This window comes from Punica granatum, chromosome 6 (assembly GCF_007655135.1).
Source record: "Punica granatum isolate Tunisia-2019 chromosome 6, ASM765513v2, whole genome shotgun sequence".
Taxonomy (NCBI): domain Eukaryota; kingdom Viridiplantae; phylum Streptophyta; class Magnoliopsida; order Myrtales; family Lythraceae; genus Punica; species Punica granatum.
Genome location: NC_045132.1, coordinates 26,383,564 through 26,403,495, shown reverse-complemented (window position 1 = coordinate 26,403,495; position 19,932 = coordinate 26,383,564). Strand labels below are relative to the sequence as shown.

At 36.2% G+C, this 19,932-nt stretch overlaps 1 protein-coding gene across 1 annotated transcript; it reads right to left on the bottom strand.

The window, feature by feature from the left end:
- Positions 1-6,533: 6,533 nt before the first annotated feature.
- LOC116212040 (arogenate dehydratase/prephenate dehydratase 6, chloroplastic-like) lies at positions 6,534-8,243 on the bottom strand. Its single transcript, XM_031546619.1, has one exon. The coding sequence runs from the start codon at positions 8,098-8,100 to the stop codon at positions 6,811-6,813; it is 1,290 nt and encodes a 429-aa protein (XP_031402479.1). The 5' UTR covers positions 8,101-8,243; the 3' UTR covers positions 6,534-6,810.
- Positions 8,244-19,932: the final 11,689 nt, after the last annotated feature.

Below are 19,932 nucleotides of genomic sequence, written 5' to 3'. Positions count from 1 at the left end.
TCTCCGCTCGGAGCTTTCTCACCACCTCCGCTCGTTCCCACCTCTTGCTCTTCCCTCCCCGGTGGAGTCCCCTCGCCGCGCCCGCCCTCCCGGCGACTCTGCCCCTCCGACTCCGACCCATCGTCACCATCCCCGAAGCCGCCGGAAACCCACCTCGCAGCCTCGACGAGCAGCCCCAGGAAGCCGTCAAGTTTGGAGCTTTCCGGCCGATCTTCGGAATCTCCGAACTCGCTCACCTTGCTTTGTACCAAAGCCTCCTCGAACCTCCGAGCTCCCTCGCCATTAGTGACCTCCGAACCTTCCGCTCGCTCCTGTAGATTCTCAGAGCTCTTCTCGATCGTCAAATCGCTCCCACCGATGAACATCTCATCAGCATCAACCGAACCCATCTTCAGCGCCAAATCAATCCCCGAGCTGCCATTCCCGTCCCCGGGATTGCTCCCGCTCGAGTACGGGCACGCGGCGATCGTGCGGAGGATCTTGTGGAGGCAGACTTGGGCCGTGGAACATTTGCGGCTAATGAGACGAGAACCTTGCGACCGATTGAAGGAAGGCGCCATTAATTTACTTCAGCTTCGATTCGAGCAGTGGAACTCTCCTTAAGCTTCCGCCATTAGAGGACACCGTAAGTTGGAGATTGTTCTCTTCCGGCAGATCAGAGAGAGTTGAGAAAATCGAGACATAGAGACCGGGGGGAGGAAGGAGCAGTGCTGAGATGACTGAGAGAGACCAACAAAGTTTACCCTTCTTTTTTTTTTTAATTAAAAAAAGTGATCTTTTGTAATATGATTAATAATTAAAAATGTTCCTTGCGGATAAATGAATAATTATTAGATATTTTCGACGCATAACATAACCGAAGCCGAGTCGTACGGGTGCGAGTGTACTGACATAGTTAATGCCACTTCAGTCACGTTCGATAGTGGTAGCTGTGTTCTGTATGGGCGATTGGCGTTCGATAGTGGCGTTTCCCGATTTTTGTTACCGTTCGATGGCTACAACACGTGTAGTCTCATCACTAGAATAGATGCCGTCTCGTCAAGTGAAGTAGCATACGTGGCCCCTCACTCGTGCATAAATAAGCATCCTCCGTGGACAGATTAAGGATGATTCATATGATTGGTCCACTGGGAATGTGAAGTATCAAGTGCCGTCCCATTTAGAGCACTGTTAGATTACCGACAACGTTAAAATTGCCTGTTGTATGTTTATCGATCGGGATGAAATTTCGAAAAATGTTAAGATTATCTGTCGTTACCCCGTTCCTATTTACTCACTGTGTGGATCAATTAATGAAGACGTGGAGATAATGATAATTAATTGCCCTCCCTCTCCACAGGGAGGACATGAGCACATATATATATATATACATATACGCGTCCTTTTCCTGAATGTTTGTTATGTTCAATCAGTATCATCTATTTTGGCCCCTGAAGGCTGGGACCCACTCTTCTCCTCTGGTGACCCATAAATAGAATCACTTTTGATGTTACATGATTCTGAAGATAAAATTGGAATGCATTATTTGCCCCTCTGACCGTAACTTATGCTCCGTTTAATTTTGCAGTTAAAATCACAAAAATTTTAATTTTAACTCAACACATTACGCAATAAAAATACACATTTCTCGAGTCAAAAATTTTAACTTTAACTTTAACTCAACACACTACACAATTATTTGTCATTTTTCACAATTAAAATCAGAGTTACTTTAACTCTGAAACCAAACGCACAATTATTATCTATTGGGAGAGCCACCAAATTCCATAGCTAAAACTATGCATATTAATAGATATTACCATTATTTTTTACCGATTTGATGCAAATTAATTTAATTGATGCATATTTATAAGTACAACAATTTCGTACGGTTTTTGAAGAGTTAGTCGAACGATTATTTAGTTTTATTGAGACCCGCGAGTTCCTCGGGGTCAAGAACCAAGATGCATGGCCTTTTGCTTCCCTCGATGATCAGCGGCTAGTAATCGCACGTGTTTTGTGCCCGGAAAGGGACGGTTCTGACCACGCGCAATGGAAAGGATCAATCTTGGCATGGTTAAGAGGACTAGAACTCGCAAAACTATGGGCCTATAAAATTTGGGCCGGGCTTTATGCCCATTTTGCACTTTCCTTTTATAGCTCATTTTGTCGAGGCGTCTAGCGTTAATGGGCCCTTGGAAAAAAGATTCATGGGCCCAATATGGTTGTCTAGCGTGATTAATGGGCCAGCCCACCACGGCCGTAGACAATCGGTTCGGTCCTTGACAGCAAAGTAGTATGTTTTAAAATAAATGGTTTTCTGAACATTCGGGACACATTTCCGGATGCATCTTGACCAAGTCCCGTCCTGAAGTTGAATCTTCAACGGTCAACGAGGTCAAATTTTAAATTGAGCTTTGACTGGGCAGTGAAAGATTAATTAATCAAAGACTTCATTTGATGATGATAAGAGGGAATATTACGCATAGGAAAGTGTCCATGATGCTTCTTCTGGCTCAATAATTTATTTATATCTCAAAGGTCGAGGGGAAAAAGAAAAAAAAAACGTGCTTTCTAAACTCTTAGAAGGATATATTTTATGAGAAATCTTTTAGGTTCTTTCCTTTTGCTCATAAAATAAATAGGATTATTCTATGCTTCGATTCTGACAAAATGATCAAATAACGTCAGTGCTTAAACTAGCATTACCGAACCAACTCCACTAATTATATCATTTTGTTGTTCGTCTGAATCAACCAATTCGATTCCTCAACATTTGATTAGTAATCCATTTATGACTTGCTACAAGCTGGTGGGTCCATACATCAGCAAAGCATCGATCAATAAAGCAGTACAACATTAGTTTATTAGATTAGATTAGATTCCTTCTTTTTCTTTTTTTTTTGATAAGTAGATTAGATTCCTTCTTATTTCGTTGGCGTGATGTCCCTTTTAGTTTCCTTGTTCCTACTGGCAGCTTTAATATATCTAGAATCAATTGACAATTTTTTATGTTTTTGACTTAATATTTTTGACAGATTTTTATATTAGATCCATTGGGCATCAGTTTTTTTTTGTTTGTTTTAAGGAAGTCCATTATTAGGAATTAAGTCTGGCCCACGAGTGCTTGAGACAAGGATTGGTGTTTGTATGAAGCCCATTGCTAAGGATTTGGACACAAATTAGCCCAATTTTAAGATTAAGATATACATACCCACAAGCATCCTGTTTATATATATATATTATCGTTGTCATGTTTTCTTTTTCGGTGTGTGCCCTGGTATCCAAAAATTCAATGGGGTCTGACTAATTCAGTCGGGAGATCGAGCATTGAACGTTATTCTTTCTCCCAACAGGTGCGCTTCCCGAGATTCGAACTTGTGTTATCCTCCTTACGGAGGTGAGTTGCTTACCACTCAGTCAACACTTTTGTTGGTATTGTCATGTTTTCTTTAATCCCATTTTTAACCATCTTTTTCCTCATTTATATAAGCTCGTTATATATATAATAATGTATGTATATATATATATATATATTTAAATCAAGACATGCATCCCCAAAAAATATTAAAGAAAAAGATACCGATGTCAATATCTTTTGAAGCTCCTCATGTCTAATAACACTAGAAGGGATAAACTCGTATGGTAATCCAATTCGATCTTCATCTCACCGATATTTCCGGCCTTAACCACCACCCTAGCCTAACTGGATAGATAGTGCTCTCATTCTTATGAAACTTTCATGATCAATTTTTCCAAATTGAATCTAAAGCCTTTACTAAATTAATTATGTCCCGCAAGAATCGAACTTTGCAAAACTGGTTTTGTCGTTGTTTATGATTTCCTTTTCGCTCACTCCTACACCTTGTTGTCTTTTTTTTCCCCCTTTTATGATGGAACCTGCTTTAATATTATTGGGTTTTTTTTCCTCGATAAATTGTGCGATTGATGAAATTGAAATTCCCATTAGTTTAGTATAGTTTGATATATAAAGAAATCCCTTAGGGAGAGGCTAGAGCCATGGAGGGGCGACGTGTGTACGTCAGGCGGAGGTGGGGAAGGCGTCATTAATTAGTAGGAGATTAGTGAAGTAACTTTCAACCACTAATAAATTAACATTGACTTCTTTTTGTTTTATATAATTTAATTATTAGCAAAAAAAGAAAAAAGAAAAATCACAATGAGCACCTCTTCTCCTTTCTCACCAACCACCATCCTCTATCGAGAGATTATGCAATCTACCTTTTATCAATTGGATTTTCTTAAACACACGTGTATATTTTCGTTGAACGCGGGTACGATATTTTGTGATGAACTCCTGTACCTAGGCTTGCTTTGGGTTAGTTGAACTTGAACATGTAATCAATGTCATCATATGTAAGTAACCCATATCCTTTTATTGCTTGAAGTTGAGAATATGTTCTAACGACTGGTTAAAGACTTTTCTTTGTCAAAACATTAAGTTATAATTATATGTGGAAGGGATGTATACTTAATATTCTTAATATATGATAATATCTAATTAAAGTAACATTAGACCTATCAATCGAATTGAGTTTATTACTGATAATTCATTCTGATATCATCATTGAAATAAATTAAGAAAATCTCATAGAAATAGGAGGGAAGAAACAGTATGCTTTTTGACTTATGCGCGCATACACGCACACACACATATATATATATATATATATATATGCATAAGTCAAGAAGTGGTATGACTTCAATATATATATACGAAGTCAATTATTGGTATATATGCGCTTGTTATACTTCTACGCATAATCCCACTTGGGAAATTCATAAATTCTATTTGTTTTCATTAACAAAAAGAAAAGAAACAAAAGAAAAGAAAAGGAAAAGGCTAGAATTACTCTGGATATATATCTTCTTCTCTTCCCTTGGAATAGTTAAATTTCGGGGGATTTTCATGATTAATTAGATGGAATTTCTCTAAGCGATATATAGCTGAAATAAAATGTTTGTTATTCAGCCAAAAAAAGAACAGAAAAGAAAAAAGAAATAAAATGTTTGTCCTTTTTCGGTGAGTTAATAAATTAATTGAATAGAATACATATATGTAAAGAGTGGTATCATCTTTACCCAAAAAAAAGTGGTATCTACTATCTAGTATTTATTTTCCCTTATCCAGTTATATGGAAATTAAAGCAAAACATAATGACGATGAAGTCACTTCATTAAATTTAATTGAACCAACATGGGTTGGTTCAAGCGATTCGATATTTATTCCGCTTAAGCAAGGTCTTGAGTTGGAGTAGTTGTGAATGTAGAAAATTCATACTTGGAGAGTTTTACCCTTTCGTGGACTGAACCGACTCGACTGGATTACTCAGGGCCTAATTAGACTTTCGGATATCAAAGTTCAAAAAAAAAAATTGTGGCCGGTCTTCTAATTTTGTTCTTGGGGAGTAGGTGAGGCCGAAATAATTAAGATTCTTTTCATTTAATTGAAAAAATATGATTACATGAATTTGGGCCTCTTTTAATTGCTTTTGGTTGGTCGATTTGAAATTAGACAAACAAAATTAGATATAATATACGTACAGATCGCGTTTGTTCTTTTCTTTATGGTTTGCACTGAGAATTTATGATCACTACTTCTTCTATCTAATTCTTTTCTGGTGTTCTACAGCAACCAAACAGCCCTCCAGCATTCTCATGGTATCAGATTTCACGTGAAGTCAAGCCGCTGCAAGCAGAGGCTTGAGCAGCCCTCTTCGCCCAATCTATAGCTACAGAAAGAGAATTGACGAAAATTTAACTACGTTGTGACGCTATACTATTAGTAGATTCCATTTTACACCCGCATAGTTCACCGTGGAAGATTAGGAGCATAGTTTCGGATATTATTACCACGCTCGATCTTTTTTTGGAATGGTTATATTCTTGGATCCCGAGGTCGGATAATTTCCTTACTCATGACTTGAGTCACTTCAGATCAATGTCAAATTTCAATAATATGCAGGGTGATATATATATATATATACCGGGTGATAAGAGTTTTTTTTTTTGGTTAAATAATCGGTGATTGAATCGATCATTCAGCACGAGCCTCATTGTTCATGCCTCAGATTTCGTTAAGAGGGCTCCGAATGTTATCTTCCAATTACCCGCGATGAATGATCGATGCCCTCTTCATCATAGCATAACCGGTTAGTCCGGTTTTATGAATAGTTGGTGAAATTACTCTTCTCTACCTGCCTTTATTGATTTGGAAAGTCTGGTTGGGAAAACGGGGGGGGAAATATCATCTAATCTTCGACATCACTTTGTGCTGAAGTGTGGGCAGCACTAACTATCGTATCTTTCATTTCTAGCTCAACCATACAACTCTTGACCGGGAAACTCGATTAATCGGGGGATAAAAACAATATTTCTTCCAAAAGTCATTAAATTCTGAAAAAAAAATTATTTACAACAATTACTGAACATGCTGTGATTTCCGATAGAAAAGTCGGATGATAACAGGTCAAATTCAATCGGAGAACATCGTTAAGTACAAGTAATTAATTAACAGAATCGATGGAACGAAATTTGACACCAATTATATCATCATAGTTGTCATTGTATATGCTCATTTTTATACTCAACACCCATCCATCAGTACGGGAGAAAAAGGGAAGAATTAATTTGAAGTTACAATTCACAAACTTGAAAAATCTCTCTTGACTGTGCATATATAATAACAACAACCCGCTGCAATTTTTTTTTTTCCTTTCCCTTGGTGTGTGTTCCTTTCTTGCATGTTGTATGTCCGGCATCTCATGCAGAGACGTGATATGTCGGTAATGCTCGATGATCGATGCATTATTACGCATTTTGATCGTCGGAGTTGGGGCTCCAAGGAGTCATGTCCATCGGATAGCTCCCGAGTACGCGGAGGAAGGACGTGTACTCTTGAACCTCGGCCAGCGCGTTCTGGGCCCGCACCTCCGCCATCGAGGCCTCGAAGTCCACGTAGAACAGGTACTCGAAGTGCTTCGCTGTCCCCGCGCTCCCGTCCTCGGGCTCGACCACCCTTATGGGCCGGTTCCTGTGGGGCCGGGACTCGATCTTTGTCAAGTTTATGTCCCGGAACGCGAACGCTGACAACACCTTGAAGAGCACGCTCGTCCCTGCGCCCTCATGCGCGAACACGATGCTGGTCTTGAACGGCCGGTCGGTCCGCGGGATGATTGGCTCCCTCGCTAGCATCACGAACCTTGTGACATTCCCGGAGTCGTCCTGGATCCCGTCAGCAAGGACCTCGAGCCCATAAAGCTCCGCTGCACGCGAGCTGGCGATTGCAGCCGTGTTGCGGAGGTTGTTGGCAGCGATGTGCTCGGCGGCACCGGCGGTGTCGTCGACTGCCTCGCGCACGGCCTTCGGGGCCAGCTTCGTGAGGGTGTGCTCGCACTGGGAGAGGGCCTGGGGGTGTGAGATCACTCGAGCGAGGCAGTCCGCCCTCGTCCCCGGCAGAGCCAGGAGGCAGTGATGGACCGGCGTCTGGACCTCGCCGACGATGTGCAGGCGGTGACGAAGGAGGAGGTCATAGTTCCGGTGGATCGATCCGCCGAGGGAGTTCTCGATGGGGAGCACCGCCCGATCCGCTATCCACCGCTCCACCGCCTGGAAGGCCACCTCGAACTGGTCGCACGGGATGGCCTCGCAGTCGGGGTATGCCTTCCCGGCCGCCGCCTCAGAGTACGCCCCAGGGACCCCCTGGTAGGCCACGCGCAGCTGGGAACCGTGCATTGGCGGAGGGGATAGGTCCGTTATCGTCAGCGGCTTCGGAGGCTGGAGGGCGGCCGCCGCCATTGCAGCCGGGGGCAGCTTGTCCTTGCTCTCGATGGGGACCAGGTTGAGGTCGACGGCCGCCTTGTGGCCATTGACGGCGACCACGCTGTCGGAGCTGCCGGCAGCGAGCTGCTCGACGGAGAGAATCTTGCTAGCGAGGATGGCGCAGGAGCTCTGCCAGTCGACTCGGCTCGAGCCTATCCCGTAGGAGAAGTAAGGCGCATCGGATCGGTACACGCACCGGACAGCTCGAGCGGGTGGGGCTCGGGTGGCGGAGCCGAGGTTCGGGAGAGGAGCCGGAGTAGGAGGATAGAGGGCCTGCATGGTTAATGGCCTGTCGTCGAGGACTGGGATGTAATATCTTACAGGGATTAAACTGCTAAAAAGGGGAAAAGTTTCTTTCCTCAAAAGCTTGAAGTTCTCTTGCAGAGAAGGGAACAGCAAGCTGAGAAGAAATGGAGGCTGCCATTGGTATATATATGGAGGGGAGGGAAGGGGAGGGGAGGGAAGGGAAGGGAAGGGAAGGGAAGACCCAGCAAGAGAAAACTTGAGAACAATGTGAGGTTCAGTCAAATCCCCCACCTACCCCCAAAATTTTCCTCTTTTTTTTTTTCTCTCTTTCTTATTTATTCATAAAAAATAACTATTTATACTGTAATGATTTCCTATGCTTGTTTACAGAGTTGAAATTTTACAAATGAAGAAAAACAATCTATTGACCAGGCATAGTTCTCATATATTACTGGTGACATCCCATCAAAGTTCACCACAGGCTATCCAGTTAGAGAAAATTTTCAATGGATATTATTCATTCATTTTGGATATATAAGAACAAATTAAAATGCTTGTAAGTAAGAATATATGGAGTCGTTGTGGGGTCAGTTTTTCACTTTCGGATATTTTAATTAGACGTTACACATTCAAGTGGATGATATTATCATTTATCATAAATTAAAGAGGAAATTAGCAACTGGTTAATGCATAGCTTACAGGTGTCAATCTCCATTAGGTATCTGGGACCCAAAATTGTTAAGAGGGCCATAATATTATCGCGAGAAAATCATATCCCTCTTTTATTTCTTTTATTTAATTATTATTTTTGGAAGTCCATCGTAATCCCTGCTCCTCTCCAAAATGACTACGTGGCAAATTGGAATCAGTTTCAATTTACTTACCAAAAGATTTTAATTTCATACATGTCTCAATATATGTAGGGTGCGTTTGGATTCAGAATTAAAGTAACTTTAATTTTGATTTTGATTGTGAAAAATGACAAATGAGATGTGATTATAAATTTGACTTGGGAAAAGTGTGTTTTTGTTGTGTAGTATGTTGAGTTAAAGTTAAAGTTAAAATTTTTGATTTGAGAAATGTGTATTTTTATTGTGTAGTGTGTTGAGTTAAAGTTAAAATTTGATGTTTGGGAATCCAAACAGGCCCGTAAAATCCAACGAATAAATCGATCGATTTTTGCCATCGGCAATATGTTTTATGTACAACGCCCATTGTCAAGACTAGTGAGTAGGATTAGAAGATATATTTTTCTTTCTTCCCTCGTCCATGTCATGCCATGATTGATGTCCTATGTTGTATTGGCCGGTTGGACCGATTTGAGTCAGCTTCGTTATGTCTCTATATGCCTCTGTTGCTCGCATGCACGATTTATACGTGAATTATGTGTGTTTTCGCAAGTACCACTCGTAAGGAGATGATATAGCATTTTGAGCCTCGTCCTCGTGAGGGCCACTCATTGCAAGCTTAAATTGGAGGCAAAGTCCCTATCCCATGAGACGTGGTTTACAGTATTAGTTACGTTGCTTTCGATTCAAATTCATCCTCTACGCGTTTTCCAAGTAAAAAGAACATAAAGAAAGAGCAAAGTTTTCAAACGATTACGTCGAGTTTCACTCCCTCGGAGATGATTGTCGGTTCAAAGTACAGGTTTTTGATGGTCCATTTGCGGTGGTGAGGCAGACGAAAGTACAAGTCTGACGGTTCATTATGAGAGGAACGCCTAAGCGTGCGTTTGATTTCAGAGTTAAATTAACTTTGATTTTGATTTTGATTTTGATTGTGAAAAAGAACAAATGAGATTGTATTATAAATTTGACTTGGGAAACGTGTGTTTTTGTTGTATAGTGAGTAGAGTTAAAATCAAAATTATGATTCTAAAATTTAATCATGAAACCAAACGGGTCGTAAAGAATTCTGCAATTGATGTTTAGTTAAATTTGGTTTTTCACTAGGAGATGCATGTCTGAATCGTGTGCCCCTAATTAATGACATTTTTTTTGGCTTTTATAAATAAATATTGATTAAATTATCATTTTTTAGGAACTAATGTTTAGTTAAATTTGGTCTGCAAGGAGAATTTAATTCTTAATTTGAGATCTGCATATTTGTCCATTCGGATAACTCTCTCTCATATGTTACATTCTATATATGTATGACATTGAGAAGACATTTTCTACTTTTGCTGTAAGTAGGATATTGGAAAGATATTAAATGTCTTATTAAAAAAATTTATTTATAATAAATTTCCAAATAGACTATCATATTTCTGCATAAAAATTGAAAAGAAAAATATAACTGAGCAATGTGTTCATTCAGACAGAGCTTCCTCCTCTCCTTCCTTTCGCAGTAACAACGAAAAAAGACTGAAAAACATAACATAAAAAAGCTCGAAAAGGATTTTGTCTTTTTAAAGGGAAAAAGCAGTCAGATAGACTGACAGACAGTCCTGAATGGTCAGAGACGCATACAAATAGAGCTTATATATGGATTACGTGCATGTTATTTTTAGTGAAAGTTTCCTCTGGTAATAAGCTTCATAATCCCCGATTATTTCTCTAACTTCTTTCATCACAAGCAACATCATCTTATCTTGCTTAGAGTAGAACGAGTGCTCTGATGCTATGCGAATATAAAATTCAGAATATGATATCGGGTATATAAAATATATGTATCTTTTTTATCATATATACCGGTCAAACTTTAATTAACAAATATAACATTATTATATCTCAACATGTGATACTAAGTTTTTTTTTCTCATTTTTTTTTGGGACCCAAAAATTTAAGAACAATTTATTTTCAAATAAGATCTTAATATCTATATAAAAATTAGTATTACAGTAAAAAATAATACTAGTTGTCGATCCATAGATACTGTATAACGGTGTATAAATTTGCAAAAATTTACTTGATAGATTATACAAATTTGTACCTAGCTATGATGATATTAAAAGAAACAACAACTATTAAACTTAATTATTGAGTAAAAATAATGAATTAATAATAATTATTTTTTAAGGAAAAAATATTGAAGAGATATGGTTTAGGTCATTAAAATTTATATAGACCGCGTGGGGACTGAGTGAATTTAGAACCTTTCCTCTTTGTTTGTTGGGACGTCCGCACCCCTCAACAATTTTCTTAAATTATATCTTTTGGATTTTCCCTTCCCTTTTTAAATCATTGTTCTCTCCATAGAGGTAAGTACTTATTCAATAAAACATTATAATGATATTACTGGTAAATGACGAACGGAAATTATTGTTTTATATAGCAAATACAAAGATATATATACAAATAGATGCATCATAAGGATTTTTTTTTTTTTTTTTTTATAAAGGAAAATCAATTGTAGTGTTAAATTTGATAATAATTTTTATGATATATACCATGGTTTCAGGAAATCCAATAGACCGTGACTAATCCAGTTTGAGTAAAGTCGAGTCCACTAAGCGGATAACGCTCTCAAAATATGAACTTTTTACATTACAAGACTCGAACTCGAGATCTTACTTAAGGCGAACAAACGTCCAACCGCTTGAACCAATCCATATTAATTTGAAAATATAATTTTTTAATGACATAAAATATCTTAATAAACTCCCGGTTTGGTTAATATGCACGCTGTAAGAAAAAAATATATGGATGCATGGGTTATTGTCTGTTTTTCTAATTAATTATTATAAAATAATTGAAGCTCAAATTGTCATAACGTTTTTATTTTTTTCGGTGCGTAGATCCCAGAAATTTAATGAATCCTTACTAATCCAATTTGAGCCAGGTTAATCCACTAGGGAATAAAGTTCTTCCAGTATCAATTTCTCTATTCACAAAATTTGAACTCGAAATTTTACTTAAAGAGAATAAACATCAAACCACTTAAATCAACTTAAATCAAAACATTTCATTATGCGTAGATTTTTCAACGTGTGTGAACATAGAAATTATATATATGGTAGGTCAGAATTAATTTAAGAAAAAAAAACGTAGAACCCCTCAACTTCAATGGTATAATATTGCTTAAATAATTATCTGAACTAGTTATATGTAAGTATATCTAATTTCCTTATAATTATATGGTATATTATTATACCTGGCAATTTTTTACACAACACAATAACATGACATGATACAACACGGAGTTAAACGGGTTTGGGTTTCCCAAAATAGGTTTTCAGTTTAAACAGATCAAACCTGCCTAACCCATTCAAATAATTGTATATTAATAAGCCATGCAAGTTTGTGAACTTGCCTAGTTATGTTTGGAGTAATATTTAGTTATGCTGGCTTATGAACAATTTACCCCAAGTATGGTGTAATATTTTCATTGGATAATGGATTATGGATGTCTTTTGTTATGCTTAATTTATTTTGAATGCAGTCTTGATTATCGTGTTTGTCATGTTTAATCGTGTGGGTATATACATTGTACACAATTAGACACGTTTAATTATACGGGTTAAACAAGTCTGATTGTGTCAACACGGATATAAATGAGTCGTGTTCGTGTTTACCAAATATGAGATGTTTAATAATCATATCGTGTCTGGGTTGAGGCTTCTGTGACACGTATAAACACGATACATTTAGACACAAAACGATACAGATTGTCAGGTGTATATATGATGACTAAATAATCTTCTTGTTTCCCTTCTCCCCAATATATGTTTATATTATTAGCCCTCGAAACGGCAAATATGGGGTTGCTGTGTGGCATTTTGCTAGAAGATTAGATCACCTACATAACTCATGTCGACATTATACATACATATATATATATATATATATATGCATGTGTGAAAGTTGAAAAATAAAAAGAAATATTAGAGAATATGGAATTAATTGGATGCACCAGGTGCGAGTCAAGGTGAAGCTATTGAAATATTAATAAGATTTATTATATGATATGTTTATGCTATAGACGACAACTTTTACAAGTTAACCTGCTTGGAACCTTCGTTCGGATAAACCCAAAAAAAAAAAAATCACTATACCAAACTAACCTTATTCTCTTGAATCTCTTCCGTATCCCCATTTTTCTAATAAATAAATAGAGATAGGACATGGGACTACTTTTTTTTTTTGGGTGGAAGACATAGGACTAATTAATTTACACATAAGTAATTAACTATCATATATACATGAAAATTAATTAGTACAATTTGGCGTGATCTCTCTCTCATACCAAATAACACAAAATCAATTGAGCATACAATATCGCACCCCATTGTCTATATACTCAGATTCAAATTTGTCCAACTCTACATGTGGTGGGAGGATAGACGGAGTATAGTGAAAAATGTTAATATGAAAGGACCCACTCTCTCTACCGATCTTGTATTCATCTTGGAGATAATTATTATGTGCATTAACAGAGTATCGCCGACGGTTGAATCTTTCTGATCCCTTTGCAAATATATATAAAAATAAGCTCAAATTCTACCAGCAAGTGTACTGGGTCAGATCAAGTAATATAGTGATGAATAGAGTGTCGATCCCACAAGGATTAATTAAGTACTAAACCTATATTAGATTCTATTATTATCTAAGCAATCAAATTAAGAGAATTAACTAATTAACTACTAATCAACCTAAATCGTCACAAAGAGCAGAAAGAGAATTGTACGAAAATATATCAATTGAAAGTGGGAAAAACAGAATCCACCCTAGTTTCACTAATCAGATTGCCATCATGTTATATAGACTGATAGCTATGTGATTATTCAAGTGAGTTTATCAAGCCTTTAAAATTAAAGTCTTAAACCTCTAATTAATCAATCAGCTCCCGCATCTCTAATTAATAGTGGACTCTAAATTATAATCATACACCTTCCAGTGCTATGATTGTCTAATGCCCTAAATTAATTATCCCTAATGTCTTAGCGAATAACTAACTAGAAACATTGCATTAATCCCTGGATAATCTCTAATTAAACTAATTAACGCAGCTATCGCATTTAACTAATTAGTCTAATCAAGAATTCCTAACAAACACTATATCAACTCCCGTATCAATAGTGTTTCTAACAATTATAACCAATTAAGAATTAAAATTGAAATTATAGGAATTGCAATCATGAATCATCAACACATCTATTAATCCTATAACATGGCGACAATCATCATATTAGCTACCTAGGGTTTCATCATATTCCCACAAAAGAAGCTTAGAATATCATGGAATTGAAAACACAATTATAATTCCAAGGAGTCATTGCAATAGAATTCATATTCAGCAGTAAACTCAAGATATTGAATCCTAAAACAAAAACCCAACAATTCCTTTAAGGAATTATCTCTTCCACAATTCTTCGCTTCAAATCAATTGATCCAGGTGACGGCTCCAGACAAGACCCTCTCCAAAAACTCTCTAGGTTAAAAGAATGGTGAAAGATGGCTCCCCCCCTAGGGTTTCCTAATCTTGTTATGAGGAGTATTTATATCCACAACAAAAAAAAGATTTCCGAAAGATATATGCTGGCTCCAAATTGCGCAAAACTCCTCAATATTGCTCGTAATTCCATCTAAGTCCTCAAAGACCTACAATATCAAATTACACATAATTAAGCACCGACTTCTTATAATTTCTATAAAATTAATAATAATTTAACATGAATTGCACAATAAAATATGAGTATAATATGCCCTTATCACTTTCATATAGCCGCTCATTTTTATCAGGGTTAATAAGCATACAGAAAATGTCATTATAATTCGGTAATAAAAGAATTTTAGGAAAGCATGAGTATTGACACCGTTGAATGTTATTGGACATATAGTTCATCCAAAGTATTAGATTAGACATCGTTAGTGATAGATCTTTAATTGGTGATTTTGATCACATTCGCCAGTTTAAATTGAGCGATGAATTAAGGATTGATCAATTTCAAATGAAAACAGTGATTTTAAAAGTAGGTGAGATTTTTAAGAAAAATACGGAGGCCAACTACCGAAAGCTTCGACGATTCAATAAACCACCGTACTTTCGACCAAAATCATATATAAATATATACATATATATATTTTATATAAAAGGAGGAAATCTGAGCACCTAGGAATTACGTGTACTTCTTAGAAATAAAACAGCATGTTTTCCTATTTTGGTACGTAGTTTAATTCCACGTGCCACTTCTTCTTTTGTGACAATCGTCGATGTCTCATTCTCGAACGTACGTCCTTTGAAAACGTTCTTACTCTACCTCACAGCCGGCCTCACATTCCGAAAGAAAGAGCAATGACACCTTAGGTCCAAGGCATACGCAATTAAAGCCTCTGCCTCAAGCCTTATAATTTTGTGTCCATCAATTATTAATAGTATTATAATTATAATTATAATTTCTATGATTACTATATTATTCAGTAATAAGCTCAATGCCCTAAATTTTTATTTTCGTAACTTAATAATTCTCATGCTCTCTTATTTTATTAATTACTCAATTATATCATGCTCAGTTCTAGCTCACAGTCTATTTCTTATTCTTTTGGTCATCGGCAATTGCAATTTATATTTCACTACTTTCCTATTTTCCTCTACACCTACTATCTAGTTTAGTTCTAATTTTCTCCATAATGGTCGATTTTTTTCTCCTCGTCAACAACCCTCTTTAATTCTCACTTTTTCCATAACATTCTTTTTTTTTGGGGGGGGGGGGGGGGGGGGGGGGGGGTAATAAGACAAGCGCCCGATTACAAGAAAAATAACACAAAGAAAAACTAAGAATGCAAAAATTGAGTATGGAAGTCCTAACCTAACGATATCGCTGAATAACAGTGCCATAACTTCAGTAGGTGAATGATGTAACGGATGAAATCCCAGAGGTATATCAAGAGCTACAAGTTCAATTTTCTTTTTTAAAAAAAGAAATACCGATAACCATTTGAACTCTTGTTTCTCACTTATTGCCGACAATAAAGAAAACAAAATTATTCTATTTTTTGTTCCAAAATATCAAGCATTATAATTATCCTGAAGCACTCCTATCAAGAGAAAACTCTGTTGCAATCAAATGAATCAATTTTCATACTCATATTTAATTCTTCGATCGTTGTATTGTTTTAATTTAATACTATTTTCCAACTGAAAGTTCATTCGTTTATATTATGTTATGTTTTACATAACAATAAAAATAAATCAACTAGAAAATTTTTAACTAGTACGATTTTACATCTCAAAAACTAAAAAAATAAAGTTATATTTATTGCATAAATAAAAAAAATTATACTTCGGATATAATAAAAGTCTAACATTAAAACTTGGCCTTAGGCCCCTAATTGTATATTGGGCAGCCCCTAGGCTGTAGCAGAAAGCTCCTGGACAGTCGAGACATTTATCATTATACATATTTAAGAATAATTAAATTTTTTTAAAAAAAAAGATTTTTCTTCACGGGCCATAGTTTGAGAATTAATCTTGATCAAGGATTGGAAGACGTAACTTCCATGCATGCATCGAGGCTTTCGTATATCCGGCTGGAGAAAGTTACGTTCATCCGTAGCTTTAAACCACAGAATAGCTATTCCTAAAACCTACTGTTATAAGACAAGTGTTTCTTCCCAACTAAAGAAAACTCTCATAGTTCATCGGAAAAAGAGAACTCTCTCTCTTCTTTTCTTTCTTTTTTTTTTTTTTTTTTGCTGAATGAAAAAGAGAACTCTCATACACGTTATTATGTTGTAATTAATTAATCATATTTATGAAGAAATATTGATGTTTGTGTTCACGTAACGTATTCACATAATTCCAAGACTCCGTTCATAACTCAAATGTTTCCTGGTTTCAAACATCGATCTTGTTAAAGTTTTAACTGGGTAGCTCTAGACATATGTAATAATAGTAGTCAAATATTGATATTGGAACTCGATTTGAACAAGTAAATCAATAGATGGTGGCATGCAAGTCGATAATGGAATGGACAGGAGTTACATTGGAGTATGATCATTATAGTTAGTTAACATTCCACGATTCCGTTTAGAACTGATATAGAAGTTTATTCGTCTCAAACTTTTTATAAGAATTTTAAGTCAAGGATGAGGTGCAATAACTTTAATGATCTTTTCAAATACCGTCATAGATGGATCAATGGACAAAATTAAATTGAGATAAAATTTGAAAAAGAAATAAAAATAATTTGATAAAAATGTGAGATTGGGAGATTGAGATAGAGAGCAAATTAAGGAGAGGTTAATATGTGGAAGGAAAGAGAGTAGAAGTAAATGGACAATATTTGTCCTTCAACTCCTTTCTTTTATATAGTTTGAACTTTACATTTCATTTTATAACGTTTAATTGTAAAGTTAAATATCTATAGATTTCTGTATGTATTTTATGTACACATACAAATACAATGCAACGGTCGTAGTATGACCTACAGTTAGCGGATCAAGTGCCGTCTCCAAAGTTCAGCTTCAACTGTTTGGTCAGGAAATATATATATATATATATATATATATATTAAGGTGTTTATATACATAATAATGTGGATGAGTTTACACCTTTATTGATTTATCTATTTTACGATCTCATTGATCGGTAATGCCGAATGATGAACTAATAATGGGTCACAAACTTATACCGGATATGTATGTTTGAATGTGCGTACAGATACACACACATACATATAACGATGTAGAAATGGTTATATTAATATTCTTGATATACGAAAATTATCAAAGAGCGTATATCTACAGCTATATTTTCATTTTCTACATGTTGGAGATAATTAAAAGATTAGGTAGAAGGCAAATATTATGTGTACATATTTTCATTATTATTGTAGATGAAGAATGTATAGTCGACGAGCTTCTCATAGCACGTGTATTGCGATATTCGTATAATTCTCTACTTAGGAATTTGGAAGCTTAGTTGGTCAATGGATAAGACTATGGAGATCATCATAAAGTGCAGCAAATATTCCTAATAAAATGCAGCAACAGTGTCATTTTGTTATGCATATCACATGCAAGTATATATATGTAGAATTCCCCACATATACATATATATGTGTGTGTGTGTGAATATCGTGTGCTGCATTATTCACCTAACGGCAAATCACCGTCGCATCTGCTCATCAATTTGTGAGAAAGAAAGAGAGAAAGAGAGATGAAAATTCGATGGAAACCCATCGGTGACAAATGGCGTTGACTTGTTCTGTCTTAACTAATATTGAATTAACAATTTTCAAAAAAAAAAAAGATTATAAATAACGTTGTCATTATTGTTGGAACTTTGAAAAAAAAAAAGATTATAAAAAAAAGAAGGAACACAATAGAGGGAACGGGCTTCTTTGAAATGCAGGTGGGCCTTGGCATTATTATTGGCTCTGGAGTGACCCAAAAATATTCCATGTATACATGTCCGAATTGATTTTTTTTTTCCGGTCCCTTGCAGTAGCCGGACACCGATCAACACGTGAGGACATGAACCATGTGCCTCTATATAGTTTAGTGATAAAGTATTCGGTCACATTTTCCATCCAATTAAACCCGAATCGATTTGATAGGGTACGATTTTCCTGGACACTTTTGAGTCCAAGTCCAAGATTAGCCGGGGAAAATAAGCCCAACTCTCAAGAGACAGTCGGATCACGAGTTGAGACATCGGAACTCAACATCTCATGGGATCATATATATCTCAACCAAGCTGCAAACTTCACTCTCTGTCAATTAAATTTTTGCTATCATCTTTGTTACGTTTAATTAAATTACTTCTGTTCTCCAAGATATCATCTTTTTTTTCTTTCTTTTTTTGCTAAATACACCCTAACGCTTTATTTCATTCGCTCAGACTTTCAAATTTTTTGTATGAAAATTTTCTCTCTAATAATTATTTCGTGCCGGCAATCTTCATAAGTGGTGGCAGGCAGGGATAACACCCAATCCCCCCTTCCCCACGTCTGTTGATTTTTTTAAAAATAATTTGAAAATTTTCAAAAAGAATATTTTATTAAAAAATTGCCACGTCAATCTTTCTAACAAAAAATATACGTCCGGACCAAAAAGATAAAAAAAAAACAAAAAACAAAAGGTTGAGAACAAGAATGATAAAAATAAATAAATAAATAAAAATAATAAAACTCCCAAATTGATGATCAAAAGTATTTTTCTTCCCAATTGTTCGCTAGTCCCAAGAAATTGCTGTCACAAGCCAAGGCCCACCTAAACAAAACTCTCATGTATATATGCGTGTGCGTGTATACACTTTACGTTGTAATTAAAGAATTATATATGAAGAAACTGCAGCTTGTGATTTTGTGTTCACGTGGAGTATTAATCCGTTCACGACTCATCAAAATTAAAGATTCTTGGTTTCGAACATCTAGTTCAAGTTTTAACTCGATCGAGACGCGGTAGCCCTACACATACGAAATAGTATTAGTCAGATACTAATCGCATGGAACTCATTTCGATCAAGTAACTACTGGTCATGTGGAACTCATTTCGATCAAGTAACAACAGTCATATGGAACTCATTTTGATCAAGTAACTACAGTCATATGGAACCATTTCGATCCAGTAAATTATGAAGACATCGCTGCACACAAAGTCCACCGATAATGGAAAGATATAATACATAGATTGTTACATTAGTATTTTCAGATGAAAATACTAAAGAGCATGTATTCGTCTTCTAAATTGTTGGAGAGAGTTCGAAGATTGGGTAGATGGCAAATGGCAAACTATATATATATATATAAATATAGATATAAAATTTTACATATTACTTTAAGTTTTGTTTTTTTAATAATGAACGAAGAATTAATGTATGCGTAGCCAGCGCTTAGCTTCTCTATGTATAGCATGCGTGTATAGGTATAACTCTACACATCAATTCGTGTGAGAGAGATGAAAACTCTGTTTCCACTC

Excerpts from the sequence above, each read along its gene's own strand:
- LOC116212040 (XM_031546619.1), bottom strand. The coding sequence starts at position 8,100 with ATGCAGGCCCTCTATCCTCCTACTCCGGCTCCTCTCCCGAACCTCGGC.